This window comes from Scyliorhinus torazame, chromosome 10, assembly GCF_047496885.1.
Source record: "Scyliorhinus torazame isolate Kashiwa2021f chromosome 10, sScyTor2.1, whole genome shotgun sequence".
In the NCBI taxonomy this organism is placed as follows: domain Eukaryota; kingdom Metazoa; phylum Chordata; class Chondrichthyes; order Carcharhiniformes; family Scyliorhinidae; genus Scyliorhinus; species Scyliorhinus torazame.
In genome coordinates, this window is record NC_092716.1 from 135,618,660 (window position 1) to 135,644,292 (window position 25,633).

The window sequence follows — 25,633 nt, forward strand, 5'->3', positions numbered from 1 at the left end:
TTAGCTTTCTTGATGAACTTGGCTTCTGTGGTCTTTGTGAACGCTACAACATCCATCCTGAGAACTAGACTCACAAAGAACACCACATGGTACCAGATGTCAGTTCCTAAAAGTAAGCAGTAAGTGTAGAAAGTTAGCATAGCTTCTAGAAAGTTAGCATAGCTTCTAGAAAGAAAAGAAGAACAATGAAGTTGCTCCAAAGATCTCTAACGATAGCACCGAGTTATGGATCGTAAGATGAAAGGTCTGAAAAGAGTGTTTGGCATTTATGATGAGCGATTGTGAGAAGGATTGTTAAGAGGACTGATTTTTGTCCTTGAAAGAAGCCATAAACCTGTGCAAAGCCAGTAGGAATCCACTAACGAGTATGCAGAATTCAGGGCTAAGGAAAAAGGCGCGAACGCTGTGTCACAGTTCAGAAAACAGCGTGACACCGATGGTGGCCATTTTGAAAGTGCACATGTTGTGGCAGCGCCCTTGTCCAGCGAAAGGAAAAAAATGCTTGCGATGTAACAAGTTCAATCATTTTGGTTCACAATGCGTTTTCACTTCAGCGATGCCGCAAACAACTCTAAAAACTCCTTCTACACAAATAATAGGATACAGAGTATACAAAGTGAAGGACATGAAGAAAAAGTTTTAAATTCACATAATGATTCCTCAAAGTTTACTCTGCAGGATAAATGGTGGAAGTAATAACCAGAGTTAATGCACTGGTCACTGATGATAGAACGTTTTTCAAATTTCCCATTTAATTAAAGATTGGGCTGTAACATTAAATATTAATGTGTCTGATGTTCCATTCAAGCTGATTTGGGTGCACATGCAAATTTAATCACACAAGCAGATCTGAGACAAGTGCACAAAATTCCAAAAATAAGAAAATCAAACTGTAAATTGACAGATTCCAATGGAAATGCAACTGACCAAAGGTTCCTGCTGCCTCATGTTCCAGCATGGTGCCATATGCATGCCAGTAGACTTCAAAATTGTAAATGATACAAAGTCATCACTAATTAGTGTGGATGGATGCATTAAACTAAATTTAGTACAAAGAATACACACAGACAGAAGTTAAAATGGATCGCTTAATGAACGCATTGAGGACATTTTGAGCAACTTCAAGCATGTCTTTAGTGGAATGGGCACCTTACCATTTACATACAGCATTAAACTCAAAAATGATGCGAAGCCAGTGATACACGTGCCCAGAAGAGTGCTGTTAAGAGACCGTCTCAGGAACGAGTTAGATAGAATGCAACAATGTGATATATCAAAGGTGATCGAGCCAACAGACTGGGTAAGCTCTATGGTGTGTGCACATAAACCAAATGGGAACTTCTGAAAGATCTGAACGATAACACAAGACGAGAACACTATCCCATACCTAAACAAGAAGAGATAACAGCAGAAATGGCGCATGCCAAATATTTCACTAAATTGGACACTTCCAAGGGATTCTGGCAACTATGTCTCGATAGTAGAAGCAAAAAATTGTGTATCTTTAATACTCTCTTTGGCTGATCTTGTTTTAACCGATTACCTTTCGGCATTATATCAGCTTACACTGTGCAATAGAAACTCAGTGAAGGAATACCAGGTGTTTGTGTGTATGTAGATGATGTGATAATATGGTCCAACACTCCGGAAGAACTGAGGCTTCTGAAAGAGCTAACAAGGGTTAATTCCTATGGGTTAAAGCTGAACAGAGAAAAGTGTCAATTTGGCATCCAGAAACTAAGCTTTCTTGGCGATGTAATATCAAAAGGTGTACAACCAGACCAAGCCAAGATTCATGCCATTGGCCAGATGCCAATACTGACAGATAAAGCAATTCTATGGCTGCTGGGTAAATAAGTTTTTGGGCAAGTATCTGTTCAGCAGAACAGCAGCTTTACGTAACTTGATCAAAAAGAAGGTTGAATTTATGTGGACATCGCCGTATGCAGCTGAGTGGCAAGACATGAAATCAGCATTCACCACAGCTCCAGTGCTGACATTTTTTGATTCCAAGAAGGAAAAAATATCAACAGATGCCGGCCGAAATGGCATTGGTGCAGTTTTGTTACAGAGGGCAGAAAATGATCAATGGAAGCCAGTTGATTATGCATCTCGTGCTATGACTCAGGCAGAGCAGAGGTATGCGTAGATAATAAAAGAATGCCTAGGCTGTTAACGGGCATCAGTAAATTCCACTTATGTGCATAGCCTACCACACTTTGCTGTGGAAACATATCATCATCCGCTGGTCAACACCATAAGGGGCAGCACGGTGGTGCAGTGGTTAGCACTGCTACCTCACGGCGCCAAGGTCCTAGGTTAGTTCACGGCCCTGGGTCACTGTACGTATGAAGTTTGCAAATTCTTCCCGCTTTTGTGTGGGTTTCACCCCCACAACCCAAAGATGTGCAGGGTGGGTAGGTTGGCCATGCTAAATTGCCCCTCAATTGGAAAAAATGAATTGGTACTCTAAATTTAAAAAAAGACACTATCATAAAGAAAGATCTCAATGACATGTCACCGATCATAAAGAAAGATCTCAATGACATGCCACTGAGACATCAGCATATGATGATGAAGCTAAGAAGATATTACTTCACATTAGTTCTTTAGAACTAGTTGTAGATGAACTAGTTGTTGTAGATGCATTGTCAAGAGCCACAAGTTACAATGATGAGAAAGCATTAGAAGTAGTACTCGATATGGAAGCACATGCTGCATTTGTTGCAGACATGTTGCCTGTGTCTGATGCAAAGCTAAAGTTGATACAGGATGAAACTGAAAAAGACACAATACTTCAACGGGTAATCAAAAACCTAAGAAAAGGATGGCCTGATGGCAGTTGTAGTGAAGTATCAAGGATGACCTGACTGATAAATGGATTCCTGTTGAAAGCAGATAGAATTGTAATACCCTCCTGCCTGAGAAGTATTCTGGAAAAGATACATGAAGGGCATCAAAGGATAGAGAAGTGTCGCAGATGTGCCAGACAGTCAATGTACTGGCTGGGCATCAATAGAGATGTTGACAACTACATGCAAGAGTGTAGTGTCTGTCAAACACATTAACTATCTCAGTGTAAAGAAACCTTTGTAGCAAATAAGATACTCACAATCCCATGGTCAAAGGTTGGGATTGACCTGTTCTATTTCAGAGGGAATGATTATTTAATTATCATTGATTATTATTCCAATTATCCTGAAGTCATAACTTTGTCAGATTCGACTGCTCACTTAGTCATAAGAGCGGCAAAATCTATATTTGCTTGACACGGAATTCCAATGACGGATAATGGACAGGACAATGTTTCAGTAGTTGAGAATGATTGGCATTTGCAGAAGCATACAACCTCCAACACGTTACCTCTAGTCCATTATATCCTCAATCTAATGGGAAAGCCGAGAAAGGAGTTGGGATGGTTAAGCAGCTCTTCAAGGTGTATGATGACAAGAAGGACTTATTGCTAGCATTGTTAAGCTACAGAGCTACTCCTTTATCATCCGGAATGTCGCCTGCCCAGATATTCATGGGAAGGAAGATTTGTACAACATTGTCTGCCACCACCATTCCTAAACAGTTCGTTCATGAACAGATCAAGCAAAAGCAATGCAAACAAAAATCTTACTATGACAGGCATTCAAAAATATTACCGCCACTCAAAATAAAGTGATATTGTCAGGATAAAAAATCCAAATGGTGGTTGGCCAGAAGTAGCAAAGGTGTTAAATGAGGTTCTTGTGGTACAAACTGAGGCTGGACTAATGTTTTGCAAAAATAGGCGCGCATTACTGTAAGTGAAGAATTCGCTGAGGTTTCCAGAGCTAAATATAACAAACCCAGACACTGTTTTGCAACATTGACTTACCAGCACCATTATTATGAACTACACAAATAGAACAGACAACAGAAAACTCCAAGACACTGAGTGCACTAAGATCGAAAAGAATGAGAAGATCACCAAATAGACTGAATTTGTAAAAACACTCGAGGACTATAACTCAAAGTAAAATTGATATGTAAAAAGAAAGTTAGAAAGAATTTAAAACGTTTTTTTCTCAAAGAAAGGGGGATGTGACATTATGGGAATGTTCAGCATATAAAGGGTTAATGTCACATTAACCACTAGATGGAGCTAGATTCAGAACTATATAAAGCAGTGACACACAGACTTCTGGGAGAGAGCTGGAGGAGAGCTAGAGAATTCAGTAGAGTTATAGATAGAGGGCGGGATTGTCCGCAGGTGGGATGCTCCATTTTAACGGTGCCCGGGGATTTCCCGACAGCGTGGGGCTGCCCAACTATGGGAAACCCCATTGACTGCCGGCAGTTCGAGGCAGAAATGTGGCACGGCGGGATGGAGAATCCAGCCCAGAATGTAGAGACTAGTGTTAGTTGAATGTAGATTGTACATTATTAGATTATTGTTTACTACAGGAGTAAGTGGTCGAACATTAGCATAAATAAATGTTAGCTTTGTTGATGAACTCAGCTTCTGTGGTCTTTGTGAACACTACAACATCCATCCTGAGAACAAGAATCACAAAGAACATCACATTCACAGGCTTTTTGTTACAAATATTAAAGGCCATCTGTTCAGTTATAATAATATAATAACCTGTTATTGTCACTTTATATTTCACAAGTTATTGTGAAAAGCCCCTAGTCGCCACATTCCGGTGCTTCTTCGGTACGGGAATTGAACCCGCGTTGCTGGCCTTGTACTGCATTACAAACCAGCTGTCTAGCCCACTGGGCTAAACCGGCCCTTGTCTCTGCTCTTCCTTCCCTTATCCTACCACTCCCTCTGAAGCTCCCCCAACTTTGAATTCCAACTTCTCAAGTTTCTCTTCCATCACCCTTCATACCATTCCTGAGCTCAGCTTATCATTAAAACCCACCTCTTACTCTCTAGACCCAAATTCCCTCATGACCTCACCCCCTCCCTATATCTCTGTCTTCCACTTTGCCAATGCTGTCTCTTGATCTTAATCATTTCGCCATGGGTAGCCATGCCTTCAAGTACATGGGCCTTAAAGTTCTGGAATTTCATTGCTAAATCTCTTGCCTGTCCGCCTCGCTTTCCTCCTTTATGACACGCCTCAAAACCAATCACTTTGACCAAGCTGTTAGTCATCTGGATTTATATCTACTGCCATGGCTCAAATTTTGTTTCATAATATTTATAAAACACCTGAGAAAATGTGTGCTCTCTAAATATATACTGTTCTCAAGATCCTGAAATCAACTATTCGTTCTGCCCACTGCATAAAGAAATGCTTCCTCACATCTGCCACAAATTTGTTGAATTTCCATAAATTCGAAGCATTCTTTCAGGATATCTGAGACATTCCTCTTTGAGAATGTAATACTCTATCGCTCACCAGCAGAGATATGATGGGTATATCACTGAATCTCAGCATTGTTACAGTACAGAAGAAGACTATATAGTCTACTTTTGTACTGTACATTCTATCAAGTTATTTATTTTAATATCAAGGATTAACAAGACAAATCTCCCTAACAGTCACCTCAGACCATAGCTATGTCGTCCATTTTTTTTAAGAATAGGGTATACTGGGAACATGGAGTGTCTGGAAGCTGAGTTTTAAATGTGGAAGGTGGGGTGTAAAGGAAGGGAACAGATTCATATTTACCAAGACACTGCTCTGGTAGGGAGGTGCATTGGTGCCCTTGACACCTGACTGTATTTGCTCCTTCTGTAACTGGTAACCCCATTTTATTTTGCCAGCCTTTTTTGCTGTGATTTGAAAAGCTCATTTATAATTTCTGCTCTTTTTATTGTTTATCTGTGTGAGCCTCTCTGATGTCTTTTTCTTTTCTTAATTATTTGCATATTAGTTTACTTAATAGCTTTCTGTGACCTTATTGAGATGATCTTTCACATCAATTGCAATTTTATATTCAGAATATTCCAGATGATCTACGGAGCTGGATTATCTTTTGTATTTAAACCTCCTGTATTGTTTGTTGATCTGTTGTGTATCTATTTTATTTATGACTAGTACAATGTACCTAATTCCAATCTACTGGGACATCGCCTAATGATCACCAGCATCACAGACCTCCTTATTTGCCTCTTTAACAACATCCTTCACCGAAAATGTATTGCTTTTTAATTCCATAAGTGTATCTAGAGTTTCAACTTCACTCAATTCAAAGCTAAATTCATGCTGACTTCTCTAGTAACAATATTAATCATTTCTTTCTTTTTTTTTCTATAAATTTAGAGTACCCAATTCATTTTTTCCAATTAAGGGGCAATTTAGCATGGCCAATCCACCTAGCCTGCACATCTTTTGAGTTGTAGGGGTGAAAGCCATATAAACACAGGGAGAATGTGCAAACTCCACACGGACAGTGACCCAGAACCGGGATCGAATCTGGGATCTCGGAGCCGTGAGGCAGCAGTGCTAATCACTGTGCCATCGTGCTGCCCACAATTTTAATCATTTGGCACGTTAACTATTCTCTGTTCACGTTTAGCTCTCTATTTGCTTTGTGTTTTGAATTTTGATCCCTCGCTATTTTGCAGCTTCATGTCCAGGAATTGAGCTTGACTGAATAACTGTCTATGTACTTTTGTATTTCTTAAAGTTAGACTTTGGGACTGTAATATCACTGTGATTGCTTACTCAGCTGATGATTCACATTGTCCTTCACAGCGGGTCATTGTAACGTTCAGTTCACATCCCTCAAGCCTTAGTGTCTCTGTGTAGTTGGCAGGTAAACACTGTGCTGTGAAGAGAAATAGAAATGATACAACATTTAGGAGGAGTTGAAGCGAACAGTGAAATATTCCCCAATCATTTCAGTAATCAAACACTTGAGGATTTAAAACAAGACCATAGAAATTACTGCTAGTAAATGTCCGCTCTTGACTTCTCTCAGGAAAGAATCAATAGTCACTCCTATAAGTGGACCTCATATCCTCTTACATTTACTGCCCAATAGCTAGTTACATGGTTGCATCACCGCTCAATAGCTAGTTACATGGTTGCATCAGCTGGCGACTGCTCCATGTTCTGTCCCGGCTTCTGTGATCTTACACATGCATATTTCTCATCTCCCGGAAGACAGACATCAGTGTAATGAAGCCAATTGTTAATCAGTTTTAAAAATGTTTTATTCCAACAGAATAGATGCAAATTCCCCCTCCCACGTTCCCATGGTTTCAAACTGACATGGTATTGTAAGCATACATTAATCTGTTCACTACCTTGCCCAGTATGGAACTACAGGACCTCATCAACACTCTAGATATGTAGACATTTAATCCTATTGTGGCCAAATTTAACTTCATAGCAACATAAGTTAAAACACCCTTGTCTGACAAAATCTGGAAATGTTATTGTCTAATACTATAATAGTGGAGATGTGACCCCATAAATAAATGGATGAATGTTTGTGTGAAACTAGTGGTCATATTGTACAAAGATGTTAAGTAATGTGTCCTGCTAACATTGTAATCAGTAAGTTCCGGTTATTCCTGTCTGAAGTTGATACTAGAGTGCCCAATTAACAAGGAAAAGCTTTTAAGTTGCACATACCTGAAGTTAATGAAAAAGTTTACTTAACTTTAATAAACAAATGTTGATGACTCTTTGAATGCTTGTCGAGTCCTGAAAGTTGAGTTCTTTTCTCTTTTAAAAAAGACAGGGATGGCATGATAGAATTCTTGGAGATTATGTTAGGGCAGATGTAAAGAAGATGTTCCACTCTAAACCAGTGGTCATCAATCTAAGAATCATTGCTCAATCCAATAGGGAAATCACAAGAAACTTCTTTACCCGAAAGAGTGGTTTGAATGTAGAACTCACTTGCAGGCGAGTGGTTTGAATGTAGAACTCACTTGCAGGAGAGTATGAGGAGGACACCAGGGCACCTAGAGGAAAGTACGAGACGAGGTCGCTGGGACAGGCATTCAGCAGGACCTAGAGGAGAGTGCAAGAGGAGGATGCCAGGATAGGCATTCAACAGCACCTAGAGGAAAATAGGAGAGGAGGATATCAGGTCAGGCTTTCAGCAGCACCTAGAGTAGAGTGCAAGAGGAGGACGCTGGGACAGGCAATCAGCAGAACCTAGAGGAGAGTGCAACAGGATGCCTGGGTAGGCATTCAACATCACCGAGAGGAAAATAGGAGTGGTGGACATTGGGTCAGGCATTCAGCAGCACCTAGAGTAGAGTGAAAGAGGAGATCACTGGGACAGACATTCAGCGGATGTGAGAGAGGACACCGTGACCGGCAGTCGACAGCACCAAGAGGAAGATACTGGGACAGGCAGTCAGTAGTACATAACGGAAAGTACGAGAGGACCACACTAGGACAGGCAGTCAGTCGCAGCTAAAGGAAAGTATGAGAGCACACCGGGATTCCCAGTCAGCAGCAGCTGGTGGAGACTTTGAGAGGTGGACACTGGGACAGCCAGTCAGCAGCACCCAGTACTTAACAACACAGGAGAAGCATATGTTCATTGGTTAAGCTAAGTGGTTATTCCCCTCACCTTCCTGGGAGCAGAGGCAGTTGGACCTGTGAAGGACACCTCTACTGGGCAGCGGATAAATAGAGAGCAAGGCTCGGGACCTTCACTCAATTTGGGAGCAGAGACAGCCGGAGCTGTAAGGGACATCTCTACTGGGTAGCGGATAAATAGAGAGTGAGGCTCGGGGCCTTCACTCGCTTCCGAGAGTGGCAACAGCCGGACTGTGAGGGACACCTCTACTGGGCAGTGGATAAGTAGAGAGCGAGGCACGGGGCCTTCACTCACTACTAGGGGAACGGCAGACAGACCTGTGAGGGATACCTGTAATGGGGCGGTGGATAAATAGAGCGAGGCACGGGACCTTCACTCACTGCCGGGAACAGCGATACCAGACCTGTGAGGGATACCTGTACTGGGGCAGTGGGCTGAATTTGGAACAAGAATTCTGGAGTGACATCACAGGGAAATAGTGGCCGGGATACTCCCCTACTCAGCGGGGCGGGGGGTCTCGGCGGGATAGAGTGGCAGGAACCACTCCGGCGTCGGGCCGCCCCAAAGGTGCGGATTTCTCCGTACCTTTAGGGGCCAAGCCGTCACCTTGAGGGTCTAGGCCCCGCGCCAGAGTGGTTGGCGCGCCGCCGGACGGCGGGAAAGGCCTTTGGTGCCATGCCAGCCGGGGCCGAAGGGACTTTGCCGGCCGGCGGAAGTCCGCGCATGCGCGGGAGCGTCAGCGGCTGCCGATGTCATCCCCGCACTTGCGCAGGGGGGCGGTCACTTCCGCATTGGCCATGGAGGAGGCTATGGCCGAGGCGGAAGGAAAAGAGTGCCCCCACGGCACAGGCCCACCTGCGGATCGGTGGGCCCCGATCGCGGGCCAGGTCACCGTGGGGGCACCTCCCAGGGCCAGATCGCCCGGAGCCCCCCCCGCAGGAGCCCACCCACGCCGCCAGTCCCGCCGGTAAGGGAGGTGGTTTGATTCACGTCGGCGGGACTAGCATGACAGCTGCGGGACTTCGGTCCATCGCGGGCCGGAGAATCGCCGGGGGGTGGGGGGGTGCCGCCGACCGGCGCGGTGTGATTCCCGCCCCCGCTGAATTTTCGGTGCCGGAGAATTCGGCGGCCGGCGGGGGCGGGATTCACGCCGCCCCCCCCCCCCCCCCCCCCCCCAGCGATTCTCCGACCCGGCGGGGAGTCGGAGAATCCCGCCCAGTAAGTTCATTGGTTGATCAAAAGCTGCTATTAGAATCGTGTTTAAATAGCTTAACCTAGAAAAATGTATCATTTATAAAGAATTAACTTATTGGATTTCGATAAGGAACACTAGCAATAGTGAAGTAAAGTTAAATCAAGTCAAAGTGAAATAAGCTAATGAAATATAAAGTTAGCCTAAGAGCAGTAAGTTACATTAGGAGTAATTTATTCTACTCCTTCTACTTGCGCTAAGTGTAATAAATAGGTTTTAGGTTGCAGAATGGCAGGTCAGCTCGGCTACGTGAAGTGTACATCCTGTGATGTGCATGAAGTTGTGGACGCAGCATATGTCTCAGAGAAACATACCTGTAGGAAATGTCACCAACTGCACAAGTTTGAGCTCTGGGTTTCGGAACTTGAACGATAGTTGGAGTCACTGTTGTGCATCTGCAAGACGGAAGACCAAGTGGAAGTGGTCACATCGCAGGTTAGAAGTGTGCAGCCAGAGAGGGAATGTGTAAGCGCCAGGTAATCTAAGACAACCAGGCAGGTAATGCAGGAGGCCCCTGAGTCTATCACACTTGCTAATCCGTTTTTCCTTTTGACAGCTGATGAGAGTGATGGCGGCTCTGCTGTACAGGGGAGGAAGAAGAATGGAAGAACAATAGTGATAGGGGATTTCATAATCGGGGGATCAGACAGATGTTTCTATGGCAGTAAACGTGACTTGGGGATTGTGTTGCCTCCCTTGTGCCAGGCTCAAGGATATCATGGAATGGCTGCAGGACATCCTTTAGAGGAAAGGCATCATCCACAAGTCGTGGTCCACATTAGTGTCAATGACATAGGACATAGGAAGAGGCATTAGGTCCTGAAAATAGATTTCAGTGAGTTTGGAAGGAAATTAAAAAGCAGGATCAAGAGCAGTAATCTCAAGATTATTCCCAGTTCCACGTGCTAGTGAGCATAAGAATATTCGGGTCGGCCAATTAAAAATGAGATTGTCGAAATGGTGTAGGAGGGAGGGCATCAGATTTCTGATTCATTGGGACTGGTTCTGGGGCAGGTGGGACCTGTGCAAGATGGATGGGTTACATCTTAACAGGACTGACACTGATATACTCGCAGGGAGATTTGAGAGTACTGTTGCGGTGGGTTTAAATTGGCTTGTCGGGGATGGGAACAAAATGGTTTGTCGGGGGTGGGAACCTGAAGGGTGGCCCAAATTGGAAGGAAGTGATGTTGGTAACAGGAAGTAGTAATGGGGCTAGAAGGCAAGAGAAACAAAGTAAAGCGTTGAGTATGTGTCGTATGGGGATATTAAAATGACAAAGTTAACAGCGCTCTCTGAATGGGCGCAGCATTTGTTACAAGGTAACTGATACAATGCACAAGTGGAGGTAAATGAGTATGATATAATTGGCATTATGGAGGCATGGCTTCATGTTGATCAAACTGGGAAATTAATATTCAAGCTTATTCGATGTTTTCGGAATGAGAGACAAAGAACGAAAGGAGGATTAATGTTGAAGTCAGGGAGGATCTCTGATTGGAAGAATAATGTATGGAATCTGTTTGGATGCAGAAAAACAGCAAAGATCAGCAGGCATTTTGGAGTTGTTTATAGGCCATTAAATAGTAATGGTAATATGGGACATAGTATTAATCAGGATTTGAGAGAAACATGTAGCATGGGCAATGCCATGATCATGAACAAACTACCCAGCCTTCAGAACAGCGACCACGGCACCAAAGAACCTTGCTATGGCAATCTCTGCAAAACGTGCCAGATCATTGGCATGGGTACCACCATTACACGCGAGAACACCACCCATCAGGTACACGGTACATATTCGTGTGACTCGGCCAAGGTTGTCTACCTCATACGCTGCAGGAAAGGATGTCCCGAAGCGTGGTACATTGACGAGACCATGCAGTCGCTGCGACAACGGATGAACGAACATCGTGCGACAATCGTTGGCAGAAATATTCCCTTCCAGTCGGGGAACACTCCAGCAGTCAAGGGCACTAAGTCTCTGATCTTTGAGTAAGCGTTCTCCAAGGCAGCCTTCAGGATGCCAACAACGCAGAATCGCCGAGCAGAAACTTATAGCCAAGTTCCCCACACAAGAGTACGGCCTCAACCGGAATCTTGGATTTGTGTCGCATTACATTCACCCCCCTCCATCTGGCCTGGGCTTGCAAAATCCTACCAACTGTCCTGGCTTGAGACATTTCACACCTCTTTAAACTGGGATTACACCTCTCTCTGGATCTGTAAGACTTAATTACCTGCAAATGCTCGCATTCAAAGTATCGTCTTGCATCTTTGACTTTGTCTATATATGTGTTTCTGGAACCTCCTTCTTCTTTCACCTGAGGAAGGAGCAGTGCTCCAAAAGCTAGTGGTTTGAAACAAACCCGTTGGACTTTAACCTGGTGTTGTAAGACTTCTTACTGTGCTCACCCCAGTCCAATGCCAGCATCGCCACACCATGATCATGAGTGACTTCAATCTGCACATGGACTGGTTGAACCAAGTGAGCTTTAATGCCGAGGAAGACGAGTGTGTTAGAGATGGGTTTCTAGAGCAGAATGTTGAGTACCAACGAGAGGAAAGGTTTTTTGAGATCTCGTACTATGTAATGAAAAAGGGCTCATTAATAATCTAGTTGCAAAAGAACCTTTAGGGATGAATGACCACAATATGATAAAATTTTACATTATGTTTGAATGTGTGGAAATTCAGTCTGAAGCCAAGGTGTTGAAGTTGATTAAAGGATTATGACAGCATGAGGGACAAATTGGCTGAGGTGGATTGGGAAAATACATTAAAAAGTATGACTGCGCATAGGCAATGGATAGTCTTCAAAAAACTATTACATAGTGTATAGCACCTTTACAATACATGCGAGAAGCACCTAGAGGAGAGTGTGAGAGGAGGACACTGGGACAGGGAGCAGCACCTAGAGGAGAGTGCAAGAGGAGATTGAAAACGGCACGAGAGTAAATGAGAGTGTGAGAGGAGGACACTGGGACAGGCAGCAGCGTGAGAGGAGGACACTGGGAGCAGCACCTAGAGGAGAGTGCAAAAGGAGATTGAAAACAGCACAAGAGTGCAGTCAGGGGGCTAGCTTAGAGTTTTGTACTCCTGAGTTGATGTCAGGACTCAAAAGTGATTTTAAGGGGAATATATAGATGTTAAACTGGCCGCAAACGAGGCACCAGGATGGTATGTTGCCTCGCTGGTGTTAGAGTCAAGGATGTCCGCGTGGCTACAGGACATTCTGGAATAAGAGGGTGAATAGACAGTAGTCATGGTATACATTGGTAAAAATTATATAGGTAAAAAACGGGATGAGGTCCTAAAAGCAGAATATAGGGAGCTAGGTAGTAAGTTGAAAAGTACCTCTAAGGTAGTGATCCCAGTGCCACCTGCTAGTCGGAGCAGAAAAAGCAGGATATATCAGATGAATATATGATGCGAGGGAGAAGAGTTTCAGATTCCTGGAGCATTGGGACCGATTCTGGGGGAGGTGGGACCAGTACAAACTGGACCAATACAAACTGCACCTGGGCAGGACCGGGGCTGATGTCCATGGGGGAGTATTTGCGAGACTGGCTGGGGAAGGTTTAAACTAAAATGGCAGGGAGATGGAAACTAAAATGGCAGGGGGATGGAAACTAAAATGGCAGGGGGATGGAAACTAAAATGACAGGGGGATGGAAACTAAAATGGCAGGGGGATGGGAACCTATGTAAGGAGGCAGAGGAGGGGAAACACAGACAAAAAAAAAGACAAAGTGGAATATAAAAGGTGATGAGCAGAGAAACCAAAGGCCAGAATAAAACCGGGCCACAGTGAAAAATAATAGGACTGAGACAAGGAATGTTAAAAAGACAAGCCGTAAGGCTTTGTGCATTAATGCACAGAGCATTCACAAATAAAGCAGATGAAATAGATGTAAATGGGTATAATAGAGTCAGGATTATGGATACATGGCTGCAGGGTGACCAGAGATGGGAACTGGTCATCCAGGGTATTCAGTATTTAGGAAGATCAGACAAAAAGGAAAAGATGGTGGAGTTGCCTTGCTGGTTAAAGAGAAATTTAGCGCAGTAGTGAGGAAGGATATGAGCTCCGATGATGTGGAATCTGTGTGGGTAGAACTGAGAAACACCAAGGTGCAAGAAATGATAGTGGGGTTCTATATAGCCCCAAACTGTAGTGGTGATGTTGGGGTATGACTGCTGCAGTAGTGTTTTTAAAGAATCCTAGTACCAGGCATTTGTTTATATTTGTTCATTGGACGTGGGCATCGCTGGCTGGGCCAGCATTTATTGCCCATCCCTAATTAACCTCGAGGGGGCAATTAAGAGTCAGCCACATTGCTGTGGGTCTGGAGTCACATGTAGGACAGACCAGGTAAGGACGGCAGATTTCCTTCCCAAAAGGACAGAAAGCACACTGGGCTAAATCGCTGGCTTTTAAAGCAGACCAAGGCAGGCCAGCAGCACGGTTCAATTCCCGTACCAGCCTCCCATATCCATATTTTGCATGAAGTCACTCCTCGAGCAAGGTGTCCTTTCCTCACAGTCTTCCAAAATTGAAATAAAATATTGGGGTTTCTGTCCAGTATTCTAGCCACAGTTTGAGTCAGGTCCGGGATCTTAAACTTTGTGGCTCTTTACCGGGATCTTAAAGTATAATTCCTTGTTTGGCTTGCGATTATTGAACATAAAGCCAGTGAATATGTGTGGAATGGTTGCTTTCTTTGAGGTTTAAATAGGGAGTGACTGGAGGTGGATTTTTCAATTGCAAACATTTTCTGTGGTGTGGAAGAGGTCACTTGGGCTGCGTTACAAAGTGTGACCAAGGGAAAACGTTTGGGTTTGGCGGACAAGCTGCAGTTAACTTGAAGGTTAAGGTAGGTACAGATAATTCAAGCAATAGCTCATATTTAAATTTGCCTGAGACACAGCCTGAATAATTAGAATTAGCTACAATTCAATTACAAATGAAATATTTAGAAATACAGGGAAAAGATAAACATAAAGAAATAGAAGTAAAGAAATTGAAAATGAAAGGAAAGGAGAGATTGGCAGTGGCAGCTAAAAGGAAAAAGAGAGAATTTGAACTTCGGAAACGAACTGCAAAGAGAATATCAACTTAACATGTTGGAGTTGAAGGCAAAAGCTGAGGAAGGAGAAACACTTTCGAGTTAAAAGCTCAGGGATATGCACTGCCAAAGTTTGACGAGAAAGATGAGAAGCCTTTAAAAAAAATCTCATTTGAGAAAATGGCTAAGCAACTGAATTGGCCAATTGACCATGTGGGCATTGTTGGTTCAAACAAAGTTAGTAGGCCGAGCTAGTGAAGTATTAATCAGAGGAGGTATCTAAGGATTATGATGAGGTGATAAAATCTGTCATATACGAACTAGTGCCATAAGCCTGCAGACAGAGATTTAGAAATCTAAGGAAAGAACCAGGGCAGATGTAATAGAATTTGAAAGAAATAAACAAAACTATTTTGAAAGGTGGATAAGAGCATTAAAAATAGACCAAACATATGACGCTCTGAGGGAGATAATTATTTTGGAAGAATTTATCTTCACTTCCCACAGTCTTGAGAATTCATGTGGAAGAGCGCAGAGTTAAAATGGCTGGACTGGCAGCAGAGATGATAGATGATTTTGAATTAGTTCACAAAGCAAAGTCTGGTTTTCAACATCAATTTCAATCTGTGAAAGATAGAAACTGGGGAAATGAGAAATTCATAGGTGGACAAGGAAAAAGAGATCTAGTTGATGGAATTAAGAAGAGTCAGGTTAAAACGGAAACCTATGATAGTGGAAGAGAGATGAGAAAACCTAGATGAACTGAAATAAAGTTGGACACATGGGGCGAAATTCTCCTACCCGCCCCGCCACATTTCTGCGCCGACCGGCCGGCGGGAGTCTCCGTAACACCGGCCGGTCAATGGGGTTTCCCATTGTGGGGCAGCCCCACGCCGTCGGGAAACCCCCGGGCGCCGGCAGAACGGAGACTCCCGCCGGCGGAGAATGACGCCCATGAAGTCGCAATGTTGGTGGCTCAAGAAAAGTAGTGGGAAGACCGACTCCTTAAACATAAGCCAGTGAGTGGGGTTTATTAAAGTGGGGAAAAAACATGTTTCAGTGGATGAAGTGCAACAGAATGCACAGCCTATTCCAAGATTGGATAAGGAGGTGCCAGAACTTTTTAAGGATTTTCTTTGTGAGGGTAAGGTTTACTCGTGTACACAAGGTGGCATAGATAAGGAGATTAAGATCTTGAGGAAACAGGAGCAAATGAGTCTTTAGTGGTGAGAGATAAGGAGATATGTAGTTAGGAAAGAGTACTGCTAGAAAACGTGGTAATATGTGGAATAAGTGGTGAGGGGGTAGTGTGCCACTATGTAAAGTATGGTTAGAGAGTTCGGTGAAAAGTGAAGTGGTGGTAGGAGGAATAGAAAAATTACCTTTTTCAGGGGTACAGTTTATCCTGGGAATGATATAGCTGGATCACAGATGGGAGTGATGCCCATTGTGGTTGAAAAGCCAGTGTTAACTGAGGTGTTGCAAGAAGCATATTCTGGGGTGTTTCCTGATTGTGTGTTGATAAGATCACAATTCTACAGGTTGAGACAGAAGGAAGAGAACTCGGAGTGCTAATAGGGAGACTGAGGTTCAATTATCAGATATCATGTTTGACCAGATAGTTGGTAAAGAACAAGAGCAGGTGGTGGATGAAGCGGATATCTTTAGTTCAAGAAAGTTGGCCGAATTACAGCAGAAAGATTCGAGGTAAAGTAGTTGTATCAGAAAGCATACATGGAAATAGAATCCGAGTGTATACCAGAGTGTTATTACATTAGAAATAATGTATTAATGAGAAAATGGAAACTTTTACATACTCAGGTTGATGAGAAATGAGCAGAAGTTCATCAAGTCGTATTACTGGTGGGTTACAGAAATTACGTTTTGCGGGTACTGCATGAGGATCCAGTAGGGGGTCGTTTCGGAGTAAGGAAAACGCGCGCGAAAATACAAAAATACTGGACTGCACAAGGATATAGTTAAATTTTGCCATACATGTCTGGAAATAGGGAAACCTCGAGTGGTAATCAAAGCAGCACCCTTAATACCCATTCCAGCATTTGAAAATCCTTTTACTAGGATCCTAATTGATTGCATGGGACCCCTGCCTACAAGGGGAAGTAGGAATCAGTATTTGTTGACCATAATGGACGTGTCTACTAAATTTCAGGAGGCCATTCCATTAAAAAACATTACAACTGAGGGGTTGCAAAGGAATTAATCAGATTATGGACTATCAAAAGAAATCCGATCAGATCAGGGATCCAATTTTATCTCAGAATAATACAGTGCAGAAGAGGCCTTACAGCCCATCGAGTCTGCATCAACGCATGAAATACACCTGATTTACCTACCTACCTAATCCCATTTGCCAGCACTTGGGCCATAACCTTGAATGTTGTGACGTGACAAGTGCTCATCTAGGTAATTTTTAAAGGATGTGAGGCAACTCGCCTCTACTACCCTCCCAGGTAGTGCATTCTGGACGGCACCACCCTCTGGATTAAAAAGGTGTGATGAACGGTTACTGCCTTATCATCATGTAAGGTGATGTCCCCTTTAAGACCAGGCTTGGAACCCTGGGGATTCCGCCTCTGGCTCCGCCCATCTGGGAGCCATACATAAAGGCCTGCCTCATGGTCTGTAGAGCAGTCAGCTCTCGTCCAAATCTGTAGCATAGTTATTAGCCTAATAAAGCCTTCTTTACAGTTTAATCTCTAAGCATCAGTATTGAGGGTACCTCAATTTATTAGGCGAAACTAGATTCAGGATGGACGCAGGCCTAAAACCAGAGAAGCTCAATCGGGAAGCACGAACGCCGGAGGCAAAGGAAATTTTTAAATACTGGCTGCGGTGGTTCGAGGCCTACCTGGACTCCGCAGAGACTCCCATCCTGGGGCCACGCAAGCTGCGTCTATTCCACGCCCGGGTGAGTCACAGAATCTCCGCCACGCTCGAAAAGGCGACGATTTATGAGGAAGCGATTGAGTTGCTCCGCAAGCGGTTTGTCAAACCTGTCACTGAGGTGCACGCCCGGCATCTGCTCTCTACCTGCCGGCAGCGCTCGGGGGAATCGCTCGACGAGTTTGTTGAGAAACTCACCGCGCTGGCCAGGGACTGTGACCATCAGGATGTGACAGGGGAAGTCCATATGAACCTGCACATCAGAGATTCTTTCGTGTCCGGCATCCGCTCGACCTACATCCGGCAGCGACTGCTCAAAAACGGGGCAAAAGACCTCCAGGAGACGCTAACGCTCGCCTCCTCGCTGGAGGTGGCCCGACATAACTTGGGTATGTACCCCGCGGACTCTGCCAGCCCCCCCCGGACTTCCTCAGACTCGCCCGTAGTACAGGCCTGCGCCACACGGTGACCCGCTCACCATGGGGGCACACCTTGCTACTTCTGCGGGCAGGGCCAGCACCCACGCCCACGCTGCCCAGCCCGCTCCGCGATCTGCAGCGACTGCGGGAAGAAAGGGCACTTTGCGAGGGTCTGCCTGGCCAGACCCAGGGGCCAGAAAAACAAAGAACAGCCGGCCCGAAAATCAGGCTCTCAGGCCCGCAGGCCTCGCAATGCTGCTGCGCACTGACCCGACACGTCCTCTGCTGACGCGTCATCAGCCTCGTGCGAATCATGGGAGCGGCCATCTGGTCAGCGGCCATCTTCTCGACCCGACACGTGCGACCAACGGCAGCGGCCATTTTACGACTCCGACTACCCCCGACTGGGTGCGATCACCCTCGATCAAACTCGGCCAAAACACCTGCAGAACTCCATGATGTAGGTCCAGGTCAACGGGCACGACACTGCATGCCTCTTCGACTCCGGGAGCACGGAGAGCTTTATCCACCCTGAAACGGTAAGGCGCTGCTCCCTACGCACCCATCCCACATCCCAAACCATAGCCCTCGCATCTGGGTCCCACTCGGTACAACTCACGGGGTACTGTATTGCGGATCTCTCGATCCAGGGTGCCAAATACACCCGTTTCAAATTTTATATCCTCCCTCACCTCTGTGCCCCCCTGCTGCTCGGACTGGATTTCCAGTGCAGCCATCGAAGCCTGACACTGAAGTTCGGCGGACCCTTGCCCCCCCTCACGGTGTGCTGCCTTGCGACACTGAAAGTCGCACCCCCCTCGCTATTCGCTAACCTCACTCCCGACTGTAAGCCCGTTGCCACCAGGAGCCGGCGCTACAGTGCCCTTGATATGGCTTTTATCAAGTCAGAGGTCCAGCGTTTACTGGGAGAGGGGGTCATCGAGGCTAGCAACAGCCCTTGGAGAGCGCAAGTGGTGGTAGTCCGGTCCGGGGAGAAGAAACGGATGGTCGTGGATTATAGCCAGACCATAAACCGATTCATGCAGCTTGATGCGTACCCCCTTCCTCGCATCGCGGAAATGGTAAATCGGATCGCCCATTACCGAGTCTTTTCCACGGTCGACCTCAAATCTGCCTACCACCAGCTCCCCATCCGACCAAAAGACCGCCTCTATCCTGCCTTCGAAGCAGCCGGCCGGCTCTTCCACTTCCTCAGGGTCCCCTTTGGTGTCACAAATGGGGTCTCCGTCTTTCAAAGGGCGATGGACCAAATAGTGGACCAGTATGGTTTGCGGGCTACATACCCGTACTTGGACAATGTCACCATCTGCGGCCATGATCAGCAGGACCATGACGCTAACCTCAAAAAGTTCCTCCAGACCGCCCGAGCCCTTAACCTGACCTATAACGAGGGCAAATGCGTTTTCCACACCACCCGGCTGGCCATCCTCGGCTATGTCGTGGAAGACGGGGTCCTAGGTCCCGACCCCAACCACATGCGCCCCCTTAAGGAACTCCCTCTCCCCCGCAGCCTCAAGGACCTCAAACGGTGCTTGGGGCTTTTCTCCAATTACGCCCAGTGGGTCCCCAAGTATGCGGACAAAGCCCGCCCACTCCTAAAGACCACCACGTTTGCCCTCTCGGCTGAGGCTCAATCGGCCTTCAGCCGCATCAAGGCCGACATCATCAAGGCCGCCATGCACGCGGTGGACGAAACCATCCCTTTCCAGGTAGAGAGCGATGCATCAGACATCGCCCTGGCTGCTACCCTCAATCAAGGAGGCAGACCAGTAGCGTTCTTCTCCCGAACTCTCACCGCCTCCGAGATTCGACACTCTGCAGTCGAAAAGGAGGCACAAGCCATTGTGGAGGCTGTGCGGTGCTGGAGACACTACCTCGCCGGTAGGAGGTTTACCCTCGTCACCGACCAACGGTCGGTCGCCTATATGTTCGATAACACGCAACGGGGCAAAATAAAAAACGATAAAATTTTGAGGTGGAGGATCGAACTCTCCACCTACTCGTACGATATCAAGTATCGTCCAGGGGAGCTCAACGAGCCCCCAGATGCCCTGTCCCGCGGCACATGCGCCAACGCGCAGGAGGACCGCCTGCAAGCCATCCACAATGGCCTCTGCCACCCGGGGGTTACCCGGCTCGTCCATTTCATCAAGTCCCGCAACCTACCTTACTCAACCAAGGAGGTCAAGGCCATGGTCAGGGCCTGCCAGGTCTGTGCGGAGTGCAAACCGCACTTCTATCGGCCAGACAAGGTTCGGCTCGTGAAGGCCTCGGGCCCCTTTGAGCGACTGAGCGTGGACTTCAAGGGGCCCCTCCCGTCCACCAACCGTTATGCCTATTTCCTCACCGTGATCGATGAGTTCTCCCGTTTCCCATTCGCCATTCCCTGCACCGACATGACCTCAGCCACGGTGATTAAGGCACTGCACAGCATCTTCACCCTGATGGCACTTCACCCCCGCCGGACTCCTTTTTAAACAGGGGGTGAATGTGATGAATGGTTACTGCCTTATCATCATGTAAGGTGATGTCCCCTTTAAGACCAGGCTTGGAACCCTGGGGACTCCGCCTCTGGCTCCGCCCATCTGGGAGCCATACATAAAGGCTTGCCTCATGGTCTGTATAGCAGTCAGCTCTCGTCCAAATCTGTAGCATAGTTATTAGCCTAATAAAGCCTTCTTTACAGTTTAATCTCTAAGCATCATTATTGAGGGTACCTCAAAAGGTTTTCCACAAATCCCTCTAAAACCTCCTGTCCCTGACCTTGAACTTGTGTCCCCTCGTATATGACCCTTCAACTAAGGGGAACAACTGCTCCTATCCACCCTGTCCATGCCCTTCATAATCTTGTACACCTTAATCGGGTCACCCCTCAGTCTTCGCTCCAGTGAAAACAACACAAGCCTATCCAACCTCGTTTCAATAATTTTCTTCCGGTGACGGGGACATGCTGCGTGGTCACATATCAGGTGGCTTTCCTCCTACGAACCTGAAAATAGGCTCTTTTAATCAATATAGCCCGCTAATACAGGGAACAAAGTATCCCCGCTTCCCAACCAACAACAACATGAACTGAGATGCAGAGCAACAGCAACTCGAGGCCGCAAAGAAAAGAAATGGGAAAAACCAGGAGAAGCAAGTGGCTGAGCTAGCGGACGCACAAAGCGATGAAGCTCCGGTCACGCCAAAACGAGAAGGATCGGTCTGCCGCACACAGAGCCCCCCCCATCACCAGAGGGTGGTTGGAGGATGTTCTTCTCCAAGAAACTGAGAGAACATCGCGAGGAGACTGTGGTGAATGTATAGTGCTAATAATTCACCAGTGCATTTGTATCATGTTCTGCTGTTGTGTTATGTTGTTAACCCTGTGGGCTCCACCTATGGGCCATTGTGTGGCTTCACCCACAGGGGGATATGTTGGGGCATGTACGGGCTCCTCCCCTTAAGAGGAAGTATAAAGAGCAGCTGACCTGCAGGCAGTTCCCAGTATTGTACCAGTCGCAGGCAGGCACTGTTCTAAGCTGATTAAAACCACGGTTTACATCTCCTCGTGTTTTTGAGTGAATTGATGGTCGCATCAGAGACGAACACCGATATCCAGACTGTGGTGGTCATGGAGGCTCTGGCGAACATGCAAGTGGCCCTGGTCAAGGCAAAGAGGGGTTTGGAGGCCCATAAGAGCACCATAAAAGAACTAGAAAAGACCTCAACAGAGTAGAGCGACCAGATTGCCGCCCTGGAAAATGAAATAACAAGTTTTGTCGCAACGCAGGGGAGTCCGAGGGGAAAGCTAGAAGATCAGGAGAACCGCTCAAGGCGCCAAAACCTGAGTATAGTGGGACTGCTGGAAGGGATCGAAGGCAGGGACCCCATGGACTATGTGGCCCAAATGCTGTGAAATCTGGTAGGAAGGGATACGTTCCCCAACCAGGCAGAAATAGGCAGAACACACCGGTCACTCTGCCCAAGGCTGGAGAGCAGCCGAGGGCGATCTCGCCAAAATGCACAGCATCAGGACCGGGAAAGAATCCTGCGTTGGGCAAGACAGATGGAAAACTGTAACTGGGAAGGTCACTGGATCAGGAACTACCAGGACATTTGGGCTGACATGGCCAAGCGCCGGGCAGAGTTCCACAGGGCAAAGGCAGCCCTGGACAAAAAGGGCGTAAAATTGTGATGCAGTACCTGGCCAAACTCTGGGTCACATCCCAGGGCAAGGACCACTTCTTCACGGCCCCTGCAGACGCAGACAAATTTGTCCTGGAGAAACGGCAGCAGGAACAGCGGTGAAAAGGGCACCCAAAGAGATTAATTTATTTAACCAACTTGAAGGACGCTTTGAGCGGGACTGCATTGCCACATTTTGAGGGCTAAGTTGCAGCAGTTGCAGCAGAGGAAGGAAAGAGCAAAGGCAGCAGAGCACAGCAAAGGGTGACTAGAATGGAAGATGGGGAGTACAGATTGCGGGCGACGGGTGGATACGTAACCGACCCCAGGAGGGTGACCACCACACTAGCAGGGAAGCTAGCGCTACGAAGCATGAGTGAGAGAGGCGCCACGGCACGTCTCCCGCAAGGGAGAGAGCACCTGGTAAAGAGGGTGATATGCATCGGTAACGGGGACAACCGGGGAAGAAACAGTGGGGAAGGGAACAGGGAGGGGGGACAGCAACATGAAGGGGGACGGGGGGGGGGGGGGGGGGTGGGGGGAGAGAAAGTACCATAGGGGAAACATAGGGGAAGAAACAGTGGGGAAGGGAACATGGAGGGGGGAACAGCAACATGAAAGGGGGGGGGGGAGGGAGAGAATGTACCATAGGGGAAACATAGGGACAAGGATAGTAAGGGCATTAGGCTGGCTACAACAGGCCACAAGTGGTGACTTTGAACACAAAGACACCGCAAGCAACCACTTTGGAGGGTCCCTGAACAAAGGGAATCCCCGGAGTACAGAGACTCACCCACACACAGTTGGCGGACATGTTGGGTGCCCCCTGGACAAAGGGAAACCCTGGAGTGCAGGGGCCCGGCCTCCTGGGGAGAATGGTGTCCGTGGCCATTTTGGATGGCCCTCTAACAAAGGGAAACCCCGGAGTGCACGGCGCATCTACCGGGTAAGTATGGTTGATCCTGCAGGAGGGAAAAAATCCCGAGTCATCGCCCACCTCAAAAGTATGATAGCCGACAGTCTTCCTCCAAGAGATGCACCAGAGGGGAATGGATTGACTGCAGGCCCATTCCAGTTACAGGACGAGAGCCAGTGGGGCAGCCATATTGCTAAATAATACGATGATGTTAACCGCGACGATGCCTGTTAAGGACCCAGGGGGACGATGCCTGATAAGGACCCAGTGGGACGGAGGTCATGGTCAGCGTTGTCCTGGACGGGGCACTGGTAGTCCTGATGAACCTGTATGCTCCAAACTGGGCTGACGTGGAATTTATAAAGAATACCTTGGATTTAAATTTGGATTTGTTTGTGTCACGTGTACCGAGGTACAATGAAAGGTTCTGCATACAGTCCAGTCACATCATTTCATACATAAAAAACAATTTAGGGCATACATAAATACACAATGTAAGTACATAGACACAGGCATCCGTGAAGCATGCAAGAGTGCAGTACTACTCAGTAGAGAAGATGTGTGAAGGATCGCATCAGTCCATAAGAGGGTCATTCAGGATCTGGTAATAGCGGGGAAGAAGCTGTTTTTGTATCTGTTAGTGTGTGTTCTCAGACTTGTGTGTGCTCAGACTTTTGTATCTCTTGCCCAATGGAAGAAGTTGGAAGAGTGAATGACCTGGGTGGGAGGAATCTTTGATTATGTTACCCACTTTCCCAAGGCAGCAGGAGGTTTAGATGGAGTCAGTGGATGGGAGGCAGGTTCGTGTGATAGACTGGGCGGTGTTCATGACTCTGTAGTTTCTTACGGTCTTGGACCGAACAGTTGCCATACCAGGCTGTGATGCAGCCAGATAGGATGCTTCCTATGGTGCATCTGTAAAAATTGGTAAGAGTCAATGTGGACATGCCGAATTTCCTTGGTTTCTTGAGAAAGTATACACTCTGTTGTGCTTTCATGGTCGTCGCGTCAATGTGGATGGACCAGGACAGATTGCCGATGTGCACGCCTAGGAATTTGAAGCTGTCAACCATCTCCACCTCGGCACCATTGATGCAGACAGGGGTGTGTACGATACTTTACTTTCTGAAGTCAATGACCAGCTCTTTTTAGTTTTGCTGACATTGACGGAGAGTTAATTTTGCTGACATTAACGGAGAGATTGTTGTTGTTACATCACTCCACTGGGTTCTCTCTTTCCCCCTGTATTCTCACTCATCGTTGTTCGAGATCTGACCCACTATGGTAGTGTCATCAGCAAACTTGTAGCCAAATTTTGCCACACAGTCGTGCATGTGTATAGGGAGCATAGTAGGGGGCTAAGCACGCAGCCTTATGGGGCTCCGATATTGAGGGCATTGTGGAGGAGGTGTTGTTTATCCTTACTGATTGTGGTCTATGGGTCAGGAAGTCGAGGATCTAGTTGCAGAGGGAGGAGGTAAGTCCTAGGTTTTGGAGTTTTGATATGAGCTTGGCTGGGATTATGGTGTTAAAGGCGGAGCTGTAGTCATTGAATAGGAGTCTGAATTAGGAGTACTTGTTGTTGAGATGCTCTAGGGATGAGTGTAGGGCCAGGAAGATGGTGTCTGCTGTGGACCGATTGTGATAGTTTACGAATTGCAGTGGATCAAGGCATTCTGGGAGTATGGTGTTGTGTCTCATGACCAACCTTCATAATGATCGATGTCAAGGCCACCGGACGGTAGTCGTTGACGCACGTTGCCTGGTTCTGCTTTGGCACCAGTATGATGGTGGCCTTCCTGAAGCAGGTGGGAACCTCTGAATGGATATGGAAGAGGTTGAAGATGTCCGTGAACACATCTGCCAGCTGGTCCACGCAGGATCTGAGTGCACGACCAGGGACCCTCATCAGGACCCGTCGCTTTCGGGGAGTTCATGTTCAAGATGGCCGATCTGACTTTGGATAGGTTTGGGTGTGTCCGAAGCTGTTGGGTCAGTTGACAACGGTTTGATGGTTTCCTGTTCGAACCGTGCATAGAATGTATTGAGTTCATCGGGGAGGGGTGCGCTGCTGCCTGCGATTTAACTCTGCTTCGCTTTGTAGTGCGTTATGTTGTTTCAGCCTTGCCACAACTGACGAGAGTTTGTGACGTGAGTCTGTGACTCTAGCTTAATCTGATATTGTCTCTTGGCATCCCTGATGACTTTGCGGCAGTACCTGGATTTCCTGTGTAGGTCAGGGTCGCCTGTCTTGAACGCCTCAGACCTGACCTTCAGTCAGGAATCAATCTCCCGAATAAGCCATGGTTTCTGATTGGGGAACATACGTACTACCTTCTTTGGCATGCAGTCTTCTAAACACTTGCTGATGAAGTCTGTGATGGTGGTGGCAT

The 25,633-nt window shown here is 46.7% G+C and overlaps 1 protein-coding gene across 1 annotated transcript in view; it reads right to left on the reverse strand.

Moving 5' to 3' along the window:
- The window catches only part of LOC140430253 (mucin-2-like), a 106,677-nt gene that overhangs the window by 14,087 nt on the left and 66,957 nt on the right, over positions 1-25,633 (reverse strand). The window contains exon 13 of the mRNA XM_072517680.1: positions 6,654-6,756. Coding sequence (XP_072373781.1) covers positions 6,654-6,756 — 103 coding nt within the window. The remainder of the gene's footprint in view (positions 1-6,653; positions 6,757-25,633) is intronic.